Source organism: Cyprinodon variegatus, unplaced genomic scaffold, assembly GCF_000732505.1.
Source record: "Cyprinodon variegatus isolate N-32 unplaced genomic scaffold, C_variegatus-1.0 Scaffold1635, whole genome shotgun sequence".
NCBI classification, from domain to species: domain Eukaryota; kingdom Metazoa; phylum Chordata; class Actinopteri; order Cyprinodontiformes; family Cyprinodontidae; genus Cyprinodon; species Cyprinodon variegatus.
In genome coordinates, this window is record NW_015152088.1 from 19,716 (window position 1) to 21,684 (window position 1,969).

A 1,969-nucleotide genomic window follows, 5' to 3' on the forward strand; every position below is an offset into this window, starting at 1 on the left:
TCCTGACTAACTCTAACTAACCCTGACTAACTCTAACTAACCCTGACTAACTCTAACTAACCCTGACTAACTCTAACTAACCCTGACTAATTCCAACATCCTGACTAATCCTGATTAACCCAGCTAATCCTTACTAATCCTGAATAATCCTGACTTACCTTAACTAATCCTGACTAACTTTAACTAATCCTAACTTCCTGTTTCTGAGTTTATCTGTGGATCAGCTCTGGTTGTTTTAACTGATTAAGGAACTAAGTTAGTTTGAGCGACTGGTTAAAGCTGGTGAACGGCTCCCTCTGCTGGTTGAACTCCTCCTCTGTCTTCCATCAGGGGCTTCCAAACGAGAGCTGGAGCATCAGCAGGATGAACCTTCACTATGAGCTGTGTGACACCTACCCCTCCATCCTGGTGCTGCCCAAGAACCTGACGGAGGAGAGCATCAGACAGGTGGCGGCGTTCAGAGCCAAGCGGCGCCTTCCGGTCAGTTAACTTCACAGTAGACCTGATCCCTCAGAGCGGTTCCAAACCAGCTCAGCTCCTCCCGTCTCCTCCTGGTTAATGACACTGAGGACGTGGACCTTCCTGCTGTCCCTCTGCAGGTCCTGTCCTGGATCCACCCAGAGTCTCAGGCAGCAATCGTTCGCTGCAGCCAGCCGTTAGTAGGACCTGTGGACCGCCGCTGTAAGGAGGACGAACGCTTCCTCCAGATCCTCATCGATGCTAACGCTCAGTCCCACAAGCTAACCATCTTTGATGCTCGGCAGATCAGCGTGGCTCTTTCTAACAAGGTACCGCTGAACTGCGCCCCCTAGTGGCCATTTATAGATGCTGTAGGTACCAGATCTGCTCAGGTCCTGCTAATATCAGTGACGTTACGATATATGATTGACTGAATGTCGCCACAATGATGTGGTTGCCCGGACAACAATAATAACATAATGCAGCGTCCGTGCGCCGAGTCGGGAGCATCTGTAGCGTTAGCATGTCCAATTACCGATAAATTTTTACCTGATTGATAACTCAACTGAAAAAATATGTCTATAGTGAACAAAGTGACCGTTAGACCACGTTATCACGGGGGCGCACTGGTTAGCGCTGTTGCTAGCTGTTCATTCAAAGCCATTAGCATCCAGGTGAAGCTGGTGGGAGGAGCTAAAGAAGGTTCACAGAGCACAAAGCTTCATTGTTATCAGTTCACTTCTAGAAATGACCTGATTTTCCTGGTTTATTTGTGATTATTCAGCTTCCTTCCTTTTTTCTCTCATTTTTGACCAAAACGACCTGAAGGCAAAAGAAGGAGGATTTGAGAGTGAAAGTTTCTATCCCAACATGGAGCTCATCTTCCTGGAGATCCCTAACATCCACGTGATCCGGGAGTCTCTGCGGAAGGTCCGGCATGTGATCTATCCCACCATCGATGAGGCCCGCTGGCTCTCTGCTGTGGACCAGACCCACTGGTTGGACCATCTACGGGTGGGTGTGTCTAACGGGGGTCTGGGATGGGTCTGAAGGCAGGTGCTAACACGTCTGTCCTGCTGCAGCTGCTGTTATCTGGAGCAGCAAAGATAGCCGATAAGGTGGAGTCTGGAAAAAGCTCGGTGGTGGTTCACTGCGGCGACGGCTGGGACCGGACCGCCCAGCTGACGGCGCTCTCCATGCTGATGCTGGACAGCTACTACCGCACTCTGAAGGGATTCCAGGTGAAGCTTCAGCTCCCAACTGTTGCTGCTGCTGTCGAACCAAAGCTAACCATGTTGCTCTGTTCAGGTTCTGCTGGAAAAGGAGTGGATCAGCTTTGGACACAAGTTTGCATCTGTAAGAGCAAAAACATACCTGCTATAGATCTATGCGCTGTAGATCTTCACTACCATGTCTTCCTGCAGCGCGTTGGACACGGTGAAGAGAGCCATGCTGACTCGGAGCGGTCCCCTCTGTTCGTCCAGTTCATGGACTGTGTTTGGCAGATGAC

The 1,969-nt window shown here is 50.1% G+C and overlaps 1 protein-coding gene across 1 annotated transcript in view; it reads left to right on the forward strand.

The window, feature by feature from the left end:
- Window positions 1-1,969, forward strand: part of LOC107104166 (myotubularin-related protein 1-like) — a 13,099-nt gene that overhangs the window by 6,499 nt on the left and 4,631 nt on the right. The window contains exons 8-13 of the mRNA XM_015404111.1: window positions 331-480; window positions 600-788; window positions 1,288-1,473; window positions 1,542-1,700; window positions 1,768-1,815; window positions 1,884-1,961. Coding sequence (XP_015259597.1) covers window positions 331-480; window positions 600-788; window positions 1,288-1,473; window positions 1,542-1,700; window positions 1,768-1,815; window positions 1,884-1,961 — 810 coding nt within the window. The remainder of the gene's footprint in view (window positions 1-330; window positions 481-599; window positions 789-1,287; window positions 1,474-1,541; window positions 1,701-1,767; window positions 1,816-1,883; window positions 1,962-1,969) is intronic.